Raw genomic sequence first — 18,999 nt, forward strand, 5'->3', positions numbered from 1 at the left:
TTCTCCTGCTGTATATGAAATCCTTTATCATCCATCTCTCTCCAGTTAGCCTCTGGGTCCTGGAGGCAGAACCATTCTTCTGTTCATGGACGCCATGACCCCTAGAACAGGCGCCATCTGGAGGAGTGGGACGGACTGTACCCTTCCCCCATGACACTCCATGGAGTCACTGAACGGCCAGCTAGCAAAGGGGGTGGTCAAATCTCAGTGCAGTGCAATCACCTGACTGTAAAACATAGTCCCTATGTTGAAAGGGGTGGTGGGAGGTGAAAGGCCACACTGTATGACAGACAGCATGTCATGGTAGAGTGTGTGTGTGTGTGTGTGTGCACACGTGCGTGCGCATGCGCACACCTATGAGCATGGAGCACATATGCCAAGAACAGAGGACATCAAATGTCGTTAGCACCCTCATTATTCCCTTGAGACAAGGCACTTCACTGAGCTGGAAGCCCTGTGTTTTGTACAGCCTGGCCAGTCACTGAGGCCTCTGCCTGGAAATACTGGGAATATAGCTAGGAGCAACTATACATGAATTTTACATGAGTCCTGGGGATTCTGACTTGGGCTCTCCCACTTACTGTTCAAGCACTCTTCCGTCCTTAAAAATGATCAGTGGCCAAGAATTGAGGAAAAAAATGGCTTAAGTAAACACGTAAGAACGGTGTGAAGAAAACCACACCCAGAATATGCTAAGGACTATGAAAAAGAAAACAAGTTGGTACCCTACATGTGTGCCTGGTATCCAGGCACGTGCGACCTACCCTAGGAAGTTGACCACATGGGGCCATTCCACTATAAGCCCAGCATGGCGTCACTCACAATGTGACTGTTGGACTTGACTCTAATTGGGCATCAAGGCCATACACTTCTCAGGGCTAGCTTTCCATCAGGGCAAGCCAAAATCAACAAGCTGTCCATCTTAACGCTAACGGCCTTTTCACGTGCTATCTCTCCTGCTCCGTAGCTGATGGCTGGCCTAAGTCGCACTTATTCTTGATAAGTTTAATCTCAGCGAGCTGTGCCCGGCACTCCCAGCTGATGAGGCAAATGCACCTCAGCTCCCATCTTACCAGACACTCTCCACCCTGGTCCTCTGCAGGCTGACCATGCGTTTTGTACCCCACTCTCCCTTGTCTGTTCTAGAGCCCCTGCTCACCACACACTCTTCTCCTCCAGCCCCCTTGGCTGAGGGGGGTCGGCTAGCAAACCTCAGCCAGTGCACACTCCCAGGCTCCCCCACTCCCAGCCCTCCCCTCCATTCCATCCGCTGGGTACCCGTAATGAAGAACAGCCTAACATTTTGCTGAAATCAAGAAATGTAATGGCTACAGCAGTCTCCTAATTTGCTAACCTAGTTATTCCATCAATGAGGAAATGAAGCTAATTTAACAAGATTCTCCTCAGTGAACTCATGTGGATGGCGAGCAACCTCCACACCCCCCTGTCTACAGCACACACACCCATCTGTTCCTCTTCTCTGCCAGCAGGCAGCCTGAAGCTTGTTGGGCTGATAATTAAAATTTACCCTCTGCCGCTGCCACCTACTCCTTCTGACATTCTTAAGGCAGCACTGGCCTGGCATTACACTCAGAACTTAAAAGAAGAAATCCTCCAGTGTCCCGGAGATCATTTTGTGTTGTTAACTCTTTCGATGCCCAGCCTCTAGTTCAGAAGATGCAACTCATTTAAAAGGCCTCTCTGTTCACTTTGTTCAATGTGTGTGAGCACCTACTGTGTGGCTGGCACAGTGCTTTGTTTTTATGCTTTCCAGTTCTACGCGGAGAGGCTGTAAGCAGGTCAGCAGCTGACCTTGTGCCATCAACCCCACACATGTGTAATGTTCCATCCCTTCTTCAGAAAATGGCCTTTAAAGCCTGTGCCTGTTGCCAGTGTTACACACACACACACACACACACACACACACACACACACACACACTCCAGTTTTTTAGACAGTTTGTCAGTGCAACTTGGGATGGCTGAGTCTAGTCACAATGTGTGCACATCGACATTTTCAGTTTGTCCACCACCCCAAACCCTGTTCTCTTTTCCCTGTGGCCCCTGCTAACCTCACCTACATTCTGTTTCTCTTGAGTCATTGCATATTTCCTATAACTGTGGTTCTACACCGTCTGACCCTTGTGTCTGGCTCAGTGCAGCTTTCCTTAAGGCAGCACTGGCTGCCAGCGCAGCGGCTCCCCACGGCTGGATGACACCCTCTGTGTACAACCACGCTTGCTTTTCTACCTTTTTCTGGATGGACTCCTGGGTTCTTTCCAGTTCTTAGTTCCATGAGGGAAGCTGTACTGGTGCACTGATGCCTGCTGGGATCCCTTTCAGCTCCTCTAAGGATACACCTTGCTGGCTATTACAACTTCTTGATGTGCCCGCCGGTTGAGCAACTTCTGTTTGTTTCCCATGGCAACTAGACCACTTCACAGTCCCGTGTGCAATGCATGAGAATTCCATTTTCCTCCTGTCTCTCTCCTGCTCCCCTTCTTGGCATGTGTGACACATGAGAGGACCGAGGGTGTCCTCTCAGTCGCTCTCCACCTTATTTTTTGAGACAGGGTCCCTCACTGAGCCTGGAACTCGCTGAAACGGCTGGGCTGGCTGCGGCCTTCTTCTGACTCTGCTGTCACCTGCTGTGGTGCAGAGCGTGGACTGCCAGCTCCCACCATGGGGAGCTCCACAGTCACACACCTGGGCTGCAGTCCCACCTCTGCCTTGTCAGCACGTGCTCTGCTAACGGGGCCTAGCCAGTGTGTCCACTTCCTAGCACACTTGGTGCCTACTGGTGGCTTAAAGCACCACAGATGTGTTATCACATAATTCTAGAGGCCAGGGCACGGTAGGTCTGCAGGAGTCAGCAGAGCCCGTGTTCTCTGGAGGCCCCTGGATGAACTAGTTGGTGGTCTTTTCTAACTGCTTGTGGCCATTTGCACCCCTTGACTTTCGGCCCTATTTCTACCTTCAAAGCCAATCGAGGCAAAGGAATGTCACGCCCCCTCGCCCTACCTCCCTCTTCCACCTGGAAGGACTTTGCTTATAAAGGTCATCACGCCCAACTTGAAGGTGAGCTCATTAGCAGCCTCAGAGCCTCCTGTGATGGAGCTGCCTGTGCTCACTGGTGTGAGGTGGGGGGGCACCTTAGTGGTGAGACACTATTCTGTTAGTCACAAACGAGAGTGGGGTCTTATGAAAGTCAGTGGGGTGGTGGGGGGTGGGGTGGGGGGTTACTCCCCTGCTGGGGCCTCACACGTGCTGGGCAAGTGCTCTAGCACTGCGCTGCAGCCCCAGCCCTGACTGTATTTCTGATTCTTGCCATTCCTTGACTACAACTCATTCCAAAGGCGCCTGTATAAGGTTCTACAAATACTGCGGGTTACTATTTTTTTTTCCCAGTGCTGGGCATCAACCTCTGGGCCATGTGTACATTAGGCAAAAGCCATACCAGTAAGCCATCTCCCCAGCCCTTGGGGTTTTTTGGTTTTGTTTTGTTTTTCAAAACAGGGTTTCTCTGTGTAGCTTTGACTGTCCTGGACTCGCTTTGTAGACCAGGCTGGCCTTGAAATCCTGAGTGCTGGGATTAAAGGCGTGTGCTACCATGGCCGGCTTGCCCTTGGTTTTTGTGACAGAGACTCTGTACATAGCTCAAGCTGGCCCCAAGCTTGTGACTCTCTTGCCCTTCCTCCCAAATGCTGAGATTAGAGGCATGCATTGCCACCCTTGGCTAGCCTACTGAGGGCCTTGGTTTTTGAGACAAGGTCTTACTATATTGCCCTGGCTGGCCTGGAACTCAAACCAATCCACCTGCCTCTGCCTCTGGGGTACTAGGATTAAAGCTGTGTGTCACCATGCTGGGCTACCTGTTGAGTTTTGAGATAATAAAACAAAACATAGTCAGTGCTTTGAGCCTGGTACCCAGAAAGCACTTGTGATAGTTGCAACTTTACCAACTCTTTGGCAACATCACCCTTGCCCCAGGACTCCATCTCTCGGTCTGGGAACCTCATCCTTGCCCCAGAACTTCATCTCTTGGTCTGGGAACCATTGTTTTTCTACTATAAACCTACAATGACCCCCTCGGCCTGGAGCACAAACCTGCCTCCGGTGTGAGACCTAGAGCAGCAGGTCCCCTCCTGCCAGGGATGACTGCTTTCAGGGTCACATGAGGGCCCATGGCAAACTTCCCTCTCAGCCTGTGTGATCTGTGTCAGGGGATAGGCCTTTTTACCTTGCTCAGTTACAGGAGGATGCTCAGCTCTGTTTTCCTCTGAACTTCTTCCTCACACAAAAACGCCTTACAGAATTTATCAGAACTCAAATGTGAACCTGCCATGGCAACCCCACGGTGCATCTGGCTACCTCACAGGCCAGCTAGGTATCTTTTTTCTATGCCACAGAGGGATGCTGTTCCTTCGTAGGGAACCCACCCCAAGCTCAGAGATTTATTCCTCAGCAGGCACTTTGATACTAGCAACTATGAGGCCACCTCAGGCTTTGTTGGGTTGGTTTTGTGTTTGCTTTGTTTTCCAATGCTGCAATTGTGCCTCGCATTATATACGGTCCTCAGCTTTGGGGTCCCTTTCTCTCATTTCTATCTCAGAATTAGGTTTCGGATTCATTGCTAGCTCTGAGTCTTATGCTGATATTCCCTGCTTGTCTTGTGGGATGCTAACTGCTTCCAATAACAAGGCCTCTACGGCACGGCCAGACATCTAGAGGTCAGGGAGCCTCCACACCAGCGTCTTTGGGCAGACGAGCAAGGCCCCAGGTTTGTACTGTAGACTGAGAAAGTAGGCTGTGAACTCAAGGGGGAATCCCCAGAAGGCCTGCGAACTGTGCACAGCAGCCAAGCAGTCACATGCCAGAGTCATGATCAATACTGCTCAGGTGGCAGCCTGCTGGGGGCCTGAGCCAAACCCTCAGCCGTCTACTCCTGAGGCAGGGGCATCACACAGCTCCCTCCTTTAAAGCACATGACTAGAGGTCCCTCAGCCCAGGAGGGCTGGGCCCGTCTGCCTCGGCACATCCACAGCAAGACTCACACAGCTAGGCAAAGCTGCCGCTCTGCTTTCCGAAGGGCCAGCCAACATCCTCCCCTTCCTCACCCCCTAACCAGTTTCCCTTCTGACCTCAGAAACTCTGTCTTCTTCCTAGCTTCCTCTCCAGTTCTGTTTCACATAAGGACAATCCACCCACCCTTACTGAAAATCCCAGGAAGGAAGGCGAGCTCAGTAGCACCTGAATATGCTCACTGGGGCAGGTAGGTGACTCTTGCATGTGCTCACGGGGCAGGTAGGTGGCCCTTGCATGTGCTCACTGGGGCAGGTAGGTGGCCCTTGCATGTGCTCACTGGGGCAGGTAGGTGGCCCTTGCATGTGCTCACGGGGCAGGTAGGTGGCCCTTGCATGTGCTCACGGGGCAGGTAGGTGGCCCTTGCATGTGCTCATGGGGCAGGTAGGTGGCCCTTGCATGTGCTCACGGGGCAGGTAGGTGGTCCTTGCATGTGCTCACTGGGGCAGGTAGGTGGCCCTTGCATGTGCTCACGGGGCAGGTAGGTGGCCCTTGCATGTGCTCACGGGGCAGGTAGGTGGCCCTTGCATGTGCTCACGGGGCAGGTAGGTGGCCCTTGCATGTGCTCACTGGGGCAGGTAGGTGGCCCTTGCATGTGCTCACGGGGCAGGTAGGTGGCCCTTGCATGTGCTCACTGGGGCAGGTAGGTGGCCCTTGCATGTGCTCACGGGGCAGGTAGGTGGCCCTTGCATGTGCTCACGGGGCAGGTAGGTGGCCCTTGCATGTGCCCACGGGGCAGGTAGGTGGCCCTTGCATGTGCTCACGGGGCAGGTAGGTGGCCCTTGCATGTGCCCACAGGGCAGGTAGGTGGCCCTAGCATGTGCCCACGGGGCAGGTAAAGCACTCCTCCAGCTGGTCGGTTCTTACAGCTCTCTTGTCTGCCCTTACTACCTGTCCCAGCCCTTCATCGAGACTGAGCCCCCTGACCCCAGCTCTGCGCTCCCGCAGACAGCCCTGCAGCCTCTCTGAACTGTACCTGTTACTGTAATTCCCCGGTAGGCGTGGAGGGAGGCAGCTCGACTCTGTAAACTGGAAACGTCACTCTGCTGATCCTAGGCTATATCCTCTCACTCCTAACCACACCCGGCCGCCCGGGAACCTTCTGACGCTGTGGCTGGCAATGAAAGTGGAACCCTCTCCACTGCACACTGTCTCTTTGGCTTTGTCATTGATTTTGTTTGGGAATTGCAGCTTTTCTGTGTTTATGTTATGTTATGGTGAAAGAGTAGGAGAGGGAAAACCACCAAAGGTTTAAATAAAGTCTAAAAATGGCACTAGAAACGGCCTCAGAACAAAACAAAACCGGTGACTGAATGAATGTGACACAATTTGCAGCAACAGTGAGCATCACGGTAAAAACAAAGCCTTGGAATAGTGCAATTAGTGAAGGCTGCCTGGAGAACCGTAATGGGAAGATCCATCCTAAAGTCTGCAGAAAAGAGCTGATACCTCAGCTGCGCTGTTCTGAAACCATCATGGCTATTGTCCTGATAAGGCTGAAAAAATAGGTGTAAGCCTTAAGAAAGTAGGTCTTTAAAAATCCACTTTCAGCAGGGGCAGTGGTGCATGTTGTGATCCCAGCATACCAGGAGGCAGAGGCAAGTGGATCGCTGTGAGTTCGAGGCCAGCCTGGTCTACAAAGCTAGTCCAGGACAGCCAAGGCTACACAGAGAGACCCCCTGCTCCTTAGTGCTGCTCCACAAGCTGTACACTGTATTTTCCACCCTCAGAATCACAGGCATGCTGGGCCCTAAGGAGCCTCACTGAGAGACTTCTCAGCAACTTCCCTCTGTAAGAACTGGAGTATTAGTGAGACCACGTGGTCTTCTAGAAATCACATCAAATGAAATAGGCTTGGCACCAGGCCCTCGACTTTGGGGCGGCACTACAGCTAAGAGGAGCCATCCCCAAGGCTCAGATGGATGGACTCAGCCATTCGTCCCATCACAAGCATACTCACAACAAGTCCAATCTATCCATCCTCTGGAGAGTTTTAATATCAAGGTTGTGTACTTTTCAACTGTAATTGTTATTTAATGAATGGGTGGAAAAAGCTTTCTGGGAGATGTCAGCAGGGCCAGAAACAGCCAAAGTCCGGATCTACCCTCCTAAAGAGTTGCCTGCACCACAGCCAAAGGCAAGTTCAGGCACAGATCTGGAGGCTTCTACTGACCAGCCCAGAGCTGGCGAACAATGAAAACAAACCGACAAAGCAGAAAAACAAAGCGAAAGCAATTGTTTCTCAGTTCAAAGTCGTTCTGCGCCCTATCAAAAATCCAGTCAGTTGCTGGTCTGAGCCTCCCAAGAGGCCCTGAGAACATGGATTCACCAGATTCCTTTGGGTAATTCCAACCCTGGGCTGGAGATGTCTGGGGTGTGCTATCTGCTATGAAAGCTCAGCTCTGGTCGTTAAACAAAGCATCCCCCTCCCCCCGACTCACAGCCCTCCCCTCCCCCAAGCCGGGCAGCTCTACGCGCTGGCATGGTACCTGCCGTTCCTGGTGTCATGCTGTCTCATGTTCTTGATAAAATGAATTTTCTTAAAATTCTTTGGTCTGGGGGAACCTGAGAGTGTTCGACATCTGAAAAAAGAAAAACAAACAAACAAACAAAAGTCATTTAAAACCCCTATCAGTTGCCCACTGGATGGCTGAGACATCCCCACACAAAGACAGGAAGGAAAGACCAAACGGCTGGCTGGCTGGAGTCACCCTGTGGCAAGCAGGACTGGGGGTGGGTGAGTAACGCAGACAACACAGCCCGGAGCAAGGAAACTTCCAAAACCCAATGACGGACAATTTCCTTGATAACACTGATAACATTTTATACGAGTCTCTGAAAAGTCAGCTAATGAAAACTATTGTCCCCAGCTACAATAATGTAACCTAAATGGATTCCAAGGACACCGGCCTTTGTTGGCAGCTTAAAAGAAAGATCCTAAGTGAAAACAGGTAAAGGGAGCCAAACATTGCAAATTGAAAAGATTTGGGGCTGGAGGAATGACATGCAAAATTCCTTTTAAAAACAACCCTGGATCCTTTCTCTTCTGTAGCAGGAAGTTGGCCTGAAAACCCTGGACAGCTGCCCCTACTCTGCCTGGGAAGTCACAGCTTAAATCTGAATGACAATCGGGGCCTAGCTAGCTGCTGTTTCATTTTATTGCTTCTGAATACATTTTAACAAGTAAACATCTATTGAGCCAAAGCGTCCTGCATTTAAAAAAATAAAATAAAATGTGGCCCCCAAAGGGCAGACAGCATTGCTCCCTGTGCGTGACCACGGATGAGGGAAGCTGACTTGTGGACAATGACTGTTGAAATAATCTGGTAAAATTCTAATTTACAAAGCCACACAAGACACCACTTCTGAGGCCCAAATCCCACGACGCTGCCAGGGAATGATGACGCTTATTTAGGCCCGTCCTGCTATAGCATGCGGACGCCCAGAACCTCATCCTTCCAAAATCAAGTTCTGGAAAACAACCGGGGGCTGCCCCTACATCGGGTGCCCGCAGAGAGGGACCCTCGTTCCTTGGGCTGCCATGTCAACTGCAAGTTGCAAGAGGGCCACAGGTGGCTGTGAGTGCCAGCTGGATGAGGAGGTGAGGGCAGCAATGATTTCAACAGTGGGAGGAGCTCCAATGCCCATGGAGCAAGTCAGCCTAAGAGAAAGCAGGACAGGTGCTGATGGCTGCTGCCACTGCCACAGCAGGCCTCAAAGGGACCTAGAAAAGATGTTCTCGTGTCCTGGCCAGTGACCACCAGGCAGGTGGCAAACTCCTCAAAGTCCTCTCGCTGTGGGAGCTCTGGGTGTTCGCAGGACACATGGATGTGGTGTGCACTCTTGGGTTAAGAATAAAAGGCACAGCTTTGGGTGTCAGCTCCTGAGCGTCACAATCCGCCCCATGAACCTAGTCAGCGAGCTGTTTGTCGGCGCTGCCTTTTAAAAAGCACTCACCCAGAACACCAGGGAATGGAAGGCAGGCATTAGGAGCACTATTAGCAACAATTGCCAAGGAAACTGGAGTACTGGGCTCAGGTGACAGCGGGTTAGGAAAAGGACTGATTCACAGCGCTGGCTGCCTGCATTTAACATGTAAATACCCATTTAAAAGCAGACACTTTGTGTGCTGCAAAATTTAATTAGGACGGAATTAAATTAAAAACGAATTCAATGAGAGATTAGCTCTTCCTTGTTAGCACTGATTAGAGGATGCACTTAATTATGCTGAAGTTTTAATAGACACCTTGGAGGCAATTGTTCTGCATGCTAACCTTCAAGCAAGCTATAGGCCCATCAGAGCCTTTCACCCCTGCAGCTCCCAGAACATTACCGGGGACTTTTCCAGTCATGAGATTTAAAAAAAGAAAGAAAGAAAGAAAGAAAGAAAGAAAGAAAGAAAGAAAAAGAAAAGAAAAGAAAAAAGAAATCTTCAGAGATAGGTCTATCCGTGCCTCTCATTTTACAGGTCAGAGAATTGAGGCTTCCCTGAAGGCAAGTGAGCTCCTGCACTCCCAACCAGCACCCTTCTCCTACGTCACTTTATTTCCTAAGAGTGAGACATTTCTAAGTAAATATGAACACCTTTCTTGTTGTTGTTACCCGTATCGGCTTGTACGTATATAAGTATGTATGTATGTATATACTGATTAATGAATGCAGGCAGAGGAGGGCCACACAGCAGCTGTGTAGACATCAAGGGCATTGTCCTCTTCTACTGCCGTATGGGTCCCTGGGATCAAATTCACGCCATCTCTCCTCACCGCTGCAGGAGGGGTTAGGGGGTGAAGATAAGGTGGGAGGGTACTTGGGTAGAGATGACGCTAAATCCACTTGCTGCCACCTGATAATATTGTTTCCCCTCCTCCGTGCTCAACTAACTTGGACCAATGCCAGTTCCCTGCCTTGTATTTTAACGGCCCTCAAGTGTGGTACCTACAAGGAAATGGCTTCCCTCGGTCTGTGACACTGCCTCACAGAGCATGTCCTCCCTCAGTCTGTGACACTGCCTCACAGAGCATGTCCTCCCTCAGTCTGTGACACTGTCTCACAGAGCATGTCCTCCCTCAGTCTATGACACTGCTTCACAGAGCATGTCCTCCCTCAGTCTGTGACACTGCCTCACAGAGCATGTCCTCCCTCAGTCTGTGACACTGTCTCACAGAGCATGTCCTCCCTCAGTCTGTGACACTGTCTCACAGAGCATGTCCTCCCTCAGTCTGTGACACTGCCTCACAGAGCATGTCCTCCCTCAGTCTGTGACACTGCCTCACAGAGCATGTCCTCCCTCAGTCTGTGACACTGCCTCACAGAGCATGTCCTCCCTCAGTCTGTGACACTGCCTCACAGAGCATGTCCTCCCTCAGTCTGTGACACTGTCTCACAGAGCATGTCCTCCCTCAGTCTGTGACACTGCCTCACAGAGCATGTCCTCCCTCAGTCTGTAACACTGCCTCACAGAGCATGTCCTCCCTCAGTCTGTGACACTGCCTCACAGAGCATGTCCTCCCTCAGTCTGTGACACTGCCTCACAGAGCATGTCCTCCCTCAGTCTGTGACACTGTCTCACAGAGCATGTCCTCCCTCAGTCTGTGACACTGTCTCACAGAGCATGTCCTCCCTCAGTCTGTGACACTGTCTCACAGAGCATGTCCTCCCTCAGTCTGTGACACTGTCTCACAGAGCATGTCCTCCCTCAGTCTATGACACTGTCTCACAGAGCATGTCCTCCCTCAGTCTGTGACACTGTCTCACAGAGCATGTCCTCCCTCAGTCTGTGACACTGTCTCACAGAGCATGTCCTCCCTCAGTCTATGACACTGTCTCACAGAGCATGTCCTCCCTCAGTCTGTGACACTGCCTCACAGAGCATGTCCTCCCTCAGTCTGTGACACTGCCTCACAGAGCATGTCCTCCCTCAGTCTGTGACACTGTCTCACAGAGCATGTCCTCCCTCAGTCTATGACACTGTCTCACAGAGCATGTCCTCCCTCAGTCTATGACACTGTCTCACAGAGCATGTCCTCCCTCAGTCTGTCACACTGCCTCACAGAGCATGTCCTCCCTCAGTCTGTGACACTGCCTCACAGAGCATGTCCTCCCTCAGTCTATGACACTGTCTCACAGAGCATGTCCTCCCTCAGTCTGTCACACTGCCTCACAGAGCATGTCCTCCCTCAGTCTGTGACACTGTCTCACAGAGCATGTCCTCCCTCAGTCTGTGACACTGCTTCACAGAGCATGTCCTCCCTCAGTCTGTCACACTGCCTCACAGAGCATGTCCTCCCTCAGTCTGTGACACTGTCTCACAGAGCATGTCCTCCCTCAGTCTATGACACTGTCTCACAGAGCATGTCCTCCCTCAGTCTGTGACACTGTCTCACAGAGCATGTCCTCCCTCAGTCTGTGACACTGCTTCACAGAGCATGTCCTCCCTCAGTCTGTGACACTGCCTCACAGAGCATGTCCTCCCTCAGTCTGTGACACTGTCTCACAGAGCATGTCCTCCCTCAGTCTGTGACACTGTCTCACAGAGCATGTCCTCCCTCAGTCTGTGACACTGTCTCACAGAACATGTCCTCCCTCAGTCTGTGACACTGTCTCACAGAGCATGTCCTCCCTCAGTCTATGACACTGTCTCACAGAGCATGTCCTCCCTCAGTCTGTGACACTGCCTCACAGAGCATGTCCTCCCTCAGTCTGTGACACTGCCTCACAGAGCATGTCCTCCCTCAGTCTGTGACACTGCCTCACAGAGCATGTCCTCCCTCAGTCTGTGACACTGCCTCACAGAGCATGTCCTCCCTCAGTCTGTGACACTGCCTCACAGAGCATGTCCTCCCTCAGTCTGTGACACTGTCTCACAGAGCATGTCCTCCCTCAGTCTGTGACACTGCTTCACAGAGCATGTCCTCCCTCAGTCTGTGACACTGTCTCACAGAGCATGTCCTCCCTCAGTCTGTGACACTGTCTCACAGAGCATGTCCTCCCTCAGTCTGTGACACTGTCTCACAGAGCATGTCCTCCCTCAGTCTGTGACACTGCCTCACAGAGCATGTCCTCCCTCAGTCTATGACACTGTCTCACAGAGCATGTCCTCCCTCAGTCTATGACACTGCTTCACAGAGCATGTCCTCCCTCAGTCTGTGACACTGCCTCACAGAGCATGTCCTCCCTCAGTCTGTGACACTGCCTCACAGAGCATGTCCTCCCTCAGTCTGTGACACTGCCTCACAGAGCATGTCCTCCCTCAGTCTGTCACACTGTCTCACAGAGCATGTCCTCCCTCAGTCTATGACACTGCCTCACAGAGCATGTCCTCCCTCAGTCTGTGACACTGCTTCACAGAGCATGTCCTCCCTCAGTCTGTGACACTGTCTCACAGAGCATGTCCTCCCTCAGTCTATGACACTGTCTCACAGAGCATGTCCTCCCTCAGTCTGTCACACTGCCTCACAGAGCATGTCCTCCCTCAGTCTGTGACACTGCCTCACAGAGCATGTCCTCCCTCAGTCTGTGACACTGCCTCACAGAGCATGTCCTCCCTCAGTCTGTGACACTGTCTCACAGAGCATGTCCTCCCTCAGTCTGTGACACTGTCTCACAGAGCATGTCCTCCCTCAGTCTGTGACACTGCCTCACAGAGCATGTCCTCCCTCAGTCTGTGACACTGCCTCACAGAGCATGTCCTCCCTCAGTCTGTGACACTGCCTCACAGAGCATGTCCTCCCTCAGTCTGTGACACTGTCTCACAGAGCATGTCCTCCCTCAGTCTGTGACACTGCCTCACAGAGCATGTCCTCCCTCAGTCTGTCACACTGCCTCACAGAGCATGTCCTCCCTCAGTCTGTGACACTGTCTCACAGAGCATGTCCTCCCTCAGTCTGTGACACTGCCTCACAGAGCATGTCCTCCCTCAGTCTATGACACTGCCTCACAGAGCATGTCCTCCCTCAGTCTGTCACACTGCCTCACAGAGCATGTCCTCCCTCAGTCTGTCACACTGCCTCACAGAGCATGTCCTCCCTCAGTCTGTGACACTGTCTCACAGAACATGTCCTCCCTCAGTCTGTGACACTGCTTCACAGAGCATGTCCTCCCTCAGTCTGTGACACTGTCTCACAGAGCATGTCCTCCCTCAGTCTGTGACACTGTCTCACAGAGCATGTCCTCCCTCAGTCTGTGACACTGTCTCACAGAGCATGTCCTCCCTCAGTCTGTGACACTGTCTCACAGAGCATGTCCTCCCTCAGTCTATGACACTGTCTCACAGAGCATGTCCTCCCTCAGTCTGTGACACTGCCTCACAGAGCATGTCCTCCCTCAGTCTGTCACACTGCCTCACAGAGCATGTCCTCCCTCAGTCTGTGACACTGCCTCACAGAGCATGGACTCCCCTTGGCCTGTAACAGTGCCTCACAGAACATGTCCTTCGGGGCTTCCGGGAGCTCTGTATGTTTCCAGAAACTTCAACAGTAGAGACCAGCCTGCAACCCTAGCCTTTCGGATGATGCCAGTAGCAGATTCCACTGCCCGCTGATATCTGGGTTGGCGCAGTCCTCTGCTTCTCACAGTGGTGAGGAACCTCTCAGGATGGCATCCTGCCCTCCACAGTGGAGGCTCAAGGCTCAGGGGGGAAGCTATGCCCTCGAATGTAGCCAAGCAGATGGAAAGCAGATGCAGGTTCAGGAAGGGCTGATGCCAGTCCGTGGGAGCTCCCAGCCTCCTCCGGGTCTTCTTGTCTGCTGTCTGCCTCACAGTCCCCGGGAAGCCCAAACATCTGTCTCCTCTTGCCCTGGCTCCTTTCAAAGCACTGAACCACACACCTTTCCCTTGCCAGCCTGGAGCTGTATGGAGAAGACCAACATTCGAGTGTCTTCTCCTCCACAAGGAAAACCTGGCCAGACCTCTGCACACATGTGGGCCAAAAGAGAGGGCAGGGCTAGGGGAGGGAAACCTGCCTGTCACAGGCAATTGCTGTCATCCCAAAAATGTGTCTCGATAGCACTTTTCTAATCCCCAAGGGAAAATGGAATGAAATGCTTTCAAACCCAAGGGAGCCCTTGAAACTATCTTCACCAGGTTGCCCCAGCAACTAGCGAGAGAGTGACGTCATGGTCACCTCCTAAGGAGATCTGGTTGCCTCTCCTGCTGGGAGTAAGGCCTAAGATCTTAAGCACTGTGTAACACCAGGGCTAATATGAGCTCTGTGTCCATAAACAGGCACTTTCAAGATGAGGAGGGCGGCTAGGGTTGAGACACGGCAGATGCCGCCTTCCTGGCACCAACCACAGAGGTAGCCACAAGAAAAGGAGCCGTCAAATGTGCAGGCACACTGGCTGGCGTTAGTCTATTAGTGGGGTGGCCTAGTTTTCACATGTCTTCAGAGAGTTGGGGTTCCACCCTGAGAATTCTTTGTCCTTGGGAGTCAAATTCTTATTTTTTAAAATTTAACCGGGAAGGCTAGGAACGGAAAGAATCTCCCATGTACTGCCAGCTGTCACAACATACGCACCCAGGAAGCATGGGAAAAACTCACCTCCGGAGAGGCGCGTTCTCCTCAATATCTTCCAGGGTCTCCAAAGATGATCTCTGGGAGATGAGACGACGTCTACAGAGACAAAAAACCGGAAGTTAGAAGTGCACAGTAAATGTGTAAATTAGTAACTATCAGAAAAAAAAACCCAGTGCCATCCCTAACTACATCCCAACCATGTGTCATTATACCCACAAAGAAGTGTAGCACTCACCCTGCACCAAGCTAACTTCTCTTCGCAGCAGACAGAAAGCACTACTTTTGGCAAGTCACAGCCTATCAAATGCAGAGCTGCGGAGCCCAGTCCCAATGGAAACAACCCCTGCCACACACCCTCCCCCCCCCCCCCCACGCCTGAGGCTCAGGGAACGTGGCGTGAGAGGGCACAGAAAGACTGTAAGAGCCAGAGGAATCTGCTGTGAGATTGCGTCTCCTGAACAGGAACTGAACAAGGACAGCAACAGAAACGTAACCGGGACGGGGGAGGGAGGGCAGGGGTGAGGGGGGCGGGGGGGAGGGGGGCAGGAGGCCCCAACTCTACCTACACAAGGAACTACAGGCAACTAAAGAGTGCTGGGGAGTGTGAGAAATAAGTCTCTCGCCAGAGAGGAGCACGTGGATTGGTTATCCAATGCCAAGCAGCCTGCCCTTTAGACATGCAGATATACATAACACTGTATAAACCAAGCAGGCCCTGTTTGTGTATTCAGGAATATGTATGTATACACAGATACATACATGCATGTAATAACAATTAATAAAAACAGAGGCCATTTATTAGAAGGAGAGCAGGGAGGGCTATATGGGAGGATTTGGAGGAAAGGACAGGAAGGGGGAAATTATGCCATTATAATATGATGTCAAATAGTAAAAGAAATTTTAAGAAGAAAGGGGTACAGGTGAGACTTCCACCCCTGACGAGAGAATGGTCTCTACAAATTTGTCCTCTGACTGCCACATGTCCTTGGTGGCACTTGAATATCTGCCTTACCATACACATAATAATAATAAATAAATTTACACACACACACACACATACATACACCCCAATTTGGAAGAGCAGCCAGTGCTCTTAACCTCTGAGCCATCTCTCCTGCCTGACAACCACTCTTTTGTAAGACAAACAGAAAAAATATTTTTTGCAACCTACTCAAAGGCTTTATTAATTTTCCAAGACGTAGCTTAATGTTTAATACTGAAACCATTTACAAATAAAACATTATTTGTGCACCCAAGTTTTCCTTCTTTTCTTTAACTATAGGCTGTTTTAGCTTAATTGTCTCAGATCCTCATTGCCGTTCATGCTGACTGATTTCCTAACATGACTCTCGCTGTCTTGGTGACAAACAGGACTAAACAGTGTGGTTTAGTAACACTGAACTTCCATCCACACAATACGGTCAGGTCATCAACAGGGAGCCACAGCTGTCAGAAACGCAGCCGTCTTACTCGGGAACCCAAGGTACAGAAGTGATTTTAAGAGGTAGCCAACTCACTGGGGACCAAGCAACACTGACTCTGCCAAGAGCTCAGCTTTTGGAAACCCCGGCGACAGCATCCTGCAGCTATGGCTCTGAGCATCTGCACATCAGTTAAGATACAGTGTCAAAATCCCAGTTAGTCTTAAGAAAGGCTGGCGAGTGAACCCCAGCCCCTCCAATGCTAACTCTGGCTGGTTTAGAGTTCAGGGCTGAGATTATGACAGCACACCCTAGCCCAATGCACCCCTCGACAATAGATGCTCCCATCTCAACCCACAAGGCTCACAATTATGCAAAGAGGCATGTCTAGGCTTTCCGGTCGTTAATCTCTTTTCTCATCCCGAAAATTGGAAAGATTGGGCTGAAAGAGGCTCAGCAGCGCATACCGAGCTTGCGGAGTTGAGCCTGGTTTCCAGCACTCACACGAGATAGTAAGGCACGTATATTCCCATCACCGGGGGCATCTGAAGTCTCCATGTTCTGCAGGCACCTCCCCCCACAAACACATAATTAAAATTAATTAAAAAATAAAGAGGCTGACTATATAAGCTCTGCCCCCTCCTCCCATCCCTACTAGCAGAGTTTGCCAAAATGCACTGTGCCTTAGCCTAGCTGAGATACGTGTGTTCCTTCCACCGAAATCCACCTCGTGTCATGCTTCTCTTCCGTGGGCTCCCTGGGAAGCAGAGGCACTTGCCGATAGGCTCACCACCTGTAAAGTTGGTGCCCACCCCACCTCCGTGCCCTGCCTTATGGCCACGTCTTATCAGTGGAAGTATAGTGTATGCATTTCTGGTACCGTTCCAGGCCTTTAATCTAAAAGAAAAATATTAACAGGTACACAACTAAACTGCCACTAGAGACAACGCAGCCACAAGCAGAAATAAATGTGCGTCACAGATACTCTCCGTCCATCCTGCGATGCTTTGAGCCTCCCTCTGTAGGACAGCATTTTTGGGTGACCACTGAAAAGAGCTCTGTTCAAAGTGATGCAGCAGCTGTGTCCCTTGATGGCTGCGCCCCTCCCTGCCCACTCCATAGTTGCCCTTGCCAGCCCCACCCCCAACCCCCCATAGTCACCCTTGGCAGGCTCCTCAAGCTCCGGAGCCACTGCTCAGGAGCAGACACGATCCAGGCCCCAGCCAACCTCAGCTTGGCTCATCCCCTGAAGATATTGGGGTCTACCCACTTACCCAGTATGGCCTCTGGCCTGGCCTCTAAACACATGGCCCATCATGCTGACCCCTGCTCTTTAGGGGCTTGAGTTGAAGCAGGTGTCCACAGGACCACTGCAGAACTCAACTGCAACCCCTCAGTTCTAATCTTTTGAGAGCAGCCGGATCCCACCTGAACTCAGGAGCTGCCCCGCTCCCTGGCTCTCTCTCCAGAAAGGCTAGCTGCTCCCACAAAGTGCAGATTCCAACGGCACAAGCTCCTGTGCGTAAGCTCAATCTAGCTGACTTCTTCCCACTCAGGCAAAGAAAGGCACATGTTTGGAACAGTTAGGATACATCTTCTTCTACACTGTTACAAGAACTTGCTTTTTTTTTCAGATCAGCACATTGGATATTTTCCTCATGAGCTGAGCAGGCACAAAGTCAAGAGTGTACATTATTGCAGATTAAATGTTTTCTGCTCTGCATCCCCAAGGCTCATATGAAAGCCTAACACTCAGTGTGATGGTATTGGAAAATGGAGACTCAGGGAGGCAACTGTGTGACAAGAGAGGAGCCCTCAGGGATGGGATTGGTGCCTTATAAAAAGGTCCCAAGAAAGCACGCCAGTTCCCTTTCAGCCATATGGGGACACACGGATAAGTCAGCTGTCTGTAATCTGGAACAAGGCTCTCACTAATCTAAACACAAAGCTAGTGGACTGTCTAGAGGCTGCCAGACTCTTCCTGTGAGAAAACAGTTCTCATTTACTTGCAAGCCATCTAGTCTTTGGTAGTTTGTTATAGCAGTGTAACTAAGACTGACAGACAGATAGACAGACAAACAGGCACATACACAAGGGAGACAGAGACAGAGAGACAGATGGGCAGACACTCTTAAGGCATCAATTCTTTAAAGAGGAAAGAGAAGCTCAAATTTGAACGTTCGCCCATTTCTTTAAATCAGTGGGTGTGCATCCCTTCTTCATGAGGATTCTCTGAGGCAGAGATACACAGCCTAGAAACAGCCACTCCTGGCCACTACAAGAAACTGTAACATGGCGCCATGACAGGCCAGCTTGACACCTTGTCCTCTCTAAGATGAGGACCTGTTTGTTGTCAGACGGTGTGTCCCATGAGCTAGCCGTTGTGTTCATCTCACACCTTACCACGATAGATCCTTCCAAGATACGTAGAAACATCTTTGCCCTCACCTTCTGCCCTCAGGAAGCCTGCATGGATGAGGTAGCTAAGGGCAGGAAGCCACTTTCGCCCTGCAATTTGTTTCCTCGCCTGAGCGCTTTGCCGGGCTGCCCTTTATCACAGGCACAGTTGACCAACAAAGGTCTTTCCGTACCTTAATGACTGGTAAACACTTCTTAGCCTTGGACCAAAATCGCAGGATACTTTATCAACCACACAGACATTTAGTAATAGAGCAGCAAGGCTCAAAGACAAGCATTATATGCTGAAGCCACCAAATCAAAGTGCCCAGGACTACTAGCGCATTGCTCATGCTCATTGGCCATTCTCTTGTGTACCTACTACAGCAAGGACCTGCCACGCCAGACACGCTGGCCCCAGTGTGGTTCACACCCAATGCCCACGTGCCACCCAGCTTCCAGAAACCCTTTCATACTCATTTCAAAATGTTATGCACCGAATGCGGGACTCTGAGCCGTGGTCCATGACAGTACATCTACATAGCTGAACGTGCCTACAGGAACCAAATTACTCCACTCGTAATTA

At 51.1% G+C, this 18,999-nt stretch overlaps 1 protein-coding gene across 2 annotated transcripts in view; it reads right to left on the reverse strand.

Moving 5' to 3' along the window:
• CABLES1 (Cdk5 and Abl enzyme substrate 1) overlaps positions 1-18,999 on the reverse strand; it is a gene marked incomplete at its 5' end in the record, with an annotated part of 101,672 nt that overhangs the window by 48,187 nt on the left and 34,486 nt on the right. For both annotated transcript variants that reach the window (XM_084780730.1, XM_084780729.1), the window contains 2 exons: positions 7,571-7,663; positions 14,620-14,691. In XM_084780730.1, the coding sequence (XP_084636856.1) occupies positions 7,571-7,663; positions 14,620-14,691 (165 nt within the window). The remainder of the gene's footprint in view (positions 1-7,570; positions 7,664-14,619; positions 14,692-18,999) is intronic.

Source organism: Acomys minous (genome assembly GCF_964271855.1).
Source record: "Acomys minous genome assembly, chromosome: 4".
Taxonomy (NCBI): domain Eukaryota; kingdom Metazoa; phylum Chordata; class Mammalia; order Rodentia; family Muridae; genus Acomys; species Acomys minous.